Below are 2,762 nucleotides of genomic sequence, written 5' to 3'. Positions count from 1 at the left end.
GACCTCCAATTTCGCACTGGTGATGGGTTTCCTCCCCATCACACTATACATCGAATATTAAGAGGTAAGGTCGAGCCGTTGAGATTTGTGCCGCAATTCCGTATTTCCTCCTATACCTTAAGTTAAGGGGGAAATATTCTCCCTCCGACACTTCTCGACCTTTGACCCTTGACCCCCAAATTCGACATCCCGAGTCCTTTTCGCGATCCCCCCCAACGTACCGAATATCGAGACCGTACGTCGAGCGGTTAAGATTTGTGCCCAACTATTGACGGACGCACGGACGCACGGACAATCATGCGACTCTACAAGCTGCATCAGACTTCGTCAGCTGAGCGTATAATACATTGTACATTGTACATAATACACATAAGGTATTATTAGCTCATGAATGTATTCATATATCGCGATATTTCGCCATGAGCTCGTGAATTTTCCCCGATTCACGAAACAACCCACTGTCTGGCAGATATTTAAATTCACCACTAGACAAGTGTGTCAGTAAATATAATAAGCTGAGTAACCGTAGTTCCTATGGTCTAGGAATGGATTAAGCGTTTATCATGTAATTTTTTTACTTGTTTAACAATAGCTTAGTATTACGATGGCATTCGTAGAGGCAATTACCATTGTTACACAAGATCTGGCTGCGCATACCGCAAGCTATGCTAAACAAGTATATGCATAGACGAGTACATACGTATATTGACCATAGCACCGTGACAGAACGTAGCCAAGTTCAGATTCATAGCTACCTTACCATGAACGACATGCAATATGAGAGTGACACAGAAACAAATAATTTGAAAAAAAAAAATTCATAGGAAATGGTGGCAAACAAGAGGAAGGGGTGAAGTTAGGGTAGGAATACGATACCGAGGTGGAAGAGTAGGTATTGATGCTTGCATCATCTATACTTCCTAGTATTAATTATTTTATACAAAAGAGGAATAAATAGAATAAATGGCCACATAGCTCCCTCCTTGTCAAACGACGACACACAATAAATATATGCAATCATTCGTACACTGCGTTCATGATGACGTCGATCACTTGCGCGGCGTAACGTAGTGCGATCGGTGGCGCCCCCCTCACTGCGGAGTCGACGCACTCGGGTGTTCGGGCGACGATACGGAAACTACGGACGAAGATTGACTAGCCTCCATCAGCTTCTGCGACAGATGCTCAACATCCTGGCAGGTGAGAGAGAGGTAATTAGCAATAAGCAGGTGAGATAATGAGGTAAATAAGTACATGTACACAGGGAAACAGGTGAGAGAGATAACTAACTATACAGGTGAGATAACGAGGTAAACGACCCCCGACGCACGCGCGTACCTGCTGCAGGTGACATTACAGGTGAGATAACGAGGTAAACGACCCCCGACGCACGCGCGTACCTGCTGCAGGTGTGATTACAGGTGAGATAACGAGGGAAACGACCCCCGACGCATGCGCGTACCTGCTGCAGGTGGATGTTCTTGGTGAGCGTCTCCTCTAGCATCTTCTGCAGCTTCTTGTTCAGCTCCTTCGTGCTGTCGTCCGTCTTGTTCTTCACAAAGTCGACGACGTTCTTCAGACGCAGCTTGTTGTCGTGTGACGGCGAGTGATGCACCTGATCTAAGGTCAGCAAGAGAAAGAGAGAGAGTGTGTGACTGTGTGTGAAGTGTGAAGTGTCAGCAATAGAGAGAGGAGAGAGAGAGAGAGAGGGGGAGAGAGAGAGAGAGAGAGAGAGAGAGAGAGAGGGAGAGGGGAGGGAGGAGACGAGAGAGAAGAGAGAGAGTGTGTGAACTGGTGTGAAGTGTTGAAGTGTCCAGCAATAGAGAGAAGGAGAGAGAGAGAGAAGAGGGAGAGAGAGAGAGAGCGAGGCGAGTAGAGAGAGAGAGAGGAAGAGGGAGAAGGGAGAGGGAGCAGGGGAGAGAGAGGAAGAGAGAGAGTGTGTGGATGTGATGTGTAGTGTAAGGTGGTTCAGCATATAGAGAGAGGAGAGAGAGAGAGATGAGCGGGGAAGAGAGAGAGCGAGGGAGAGAGCAGAGAGAGAGGGAGAGGGAGAGGAGGAGAGGAGAGCGGAGAGGGAGCAGGCGGAGAGGGAGAGCGGAGAGAGAGAGAGGGCGATGATGAGAGAGAGAAAGGAGAGAGAGTGTGTGCAACTGTGTGTGAAGTGTGAAGTGTCAGCATAGCAGAGAGGAGAGAGAGAGAGAGAGAAGGGGGGGGAGAGCAGAGAGAGAGAGAGCAGAGGCAGAGAGAGAGAGAGAGAGCGGGGGCAGAGGGAGAGAGAGCCGGAGGGAGACGAGAAAGAGAGAGCAGGCAGAGAGAGAAGAGAGAGAGAGAGAAGAGAGATGAAGAGAGAGAGAGAGAGAGAGAGAGAGAGAGAGAGAGAGAGAGAGAGAGCAGAAGAGAGAAGAGAGAGAGAGAGAGAGAGAGAGAGAGAGAGAGCTCTATGTTACGCGCGTGCTCACTATGCGACGTTCATGATGTAGTGTTCTATGATGGCCGTCTTCTCCATCAGCGTCCTTCCACCATGCCCGCTGCTGCTCGTTCTCCAGGTGAGCAGAGGGAGGGAGGGAGGGGAGGGAGAGAGAGAGAGAGGGTGAGAGAGAGCTCTATGTTACGCGCGTGCTCACCTATGCGACCGTTCATGATGTAGTGTTCTATGATGGCCGTCTTCTCCATCAGGTCCTCCACCATGCCCCCGCTGCTCGTCTCCAGGTGAGAGAGGGAGGGAGGGAGGGAGGGAGAGAGAGAGAGAGGGTGAGAGAGAG

The 2,762-nt window shown here is 49.7% G+C and overlaps 1 protein-coding gene across 1 annotated transcript; it reads right to left on the bottom strand.

Annotated features, from left to right (window-relative positions):
• Positions 1–323: 323 nt before the first annotated feature.
• Positions 324–2,715, bottom strand: LOC106813210 (GRIP1-associated protein 1-like; the record flags this gene model as incomplete). Its single annotated transcript, XM_014817284.1, has 3 exons — positions 324–1,193; positions 1,463–1,620; positions 2,625–2,715. Coding segments are annotated over 3 exons (351 nt in total), but the record flags the coding sequence as incomplete, so codon positions are not given.
• Positions 2,716–2,762: the final 47 nt, after the last annotated feature.

The sequence above is a fragment of the Priapulus caudatus genome, unplaced genomic scaffold (genome assembly GCF_000485595.1).
Source record: "Priapulus caudatus unplaced genomic scaffold, Priapulus_caudatus-5.0.1 Scaffold740, whole genome shotgun sequence".
Lineage (NCBI taxonomy): Eukaryota > Metazoa > Priapulida > Priapulimorpha > Priapulimorphida > Priapulidae > Priapulus > Priapulus caudatus.
The sequence above is the reverse complement of the archived record's forward strand: the minus strand, read 5'-3'. Positions and strand labels throughout refer to the sequence as shown.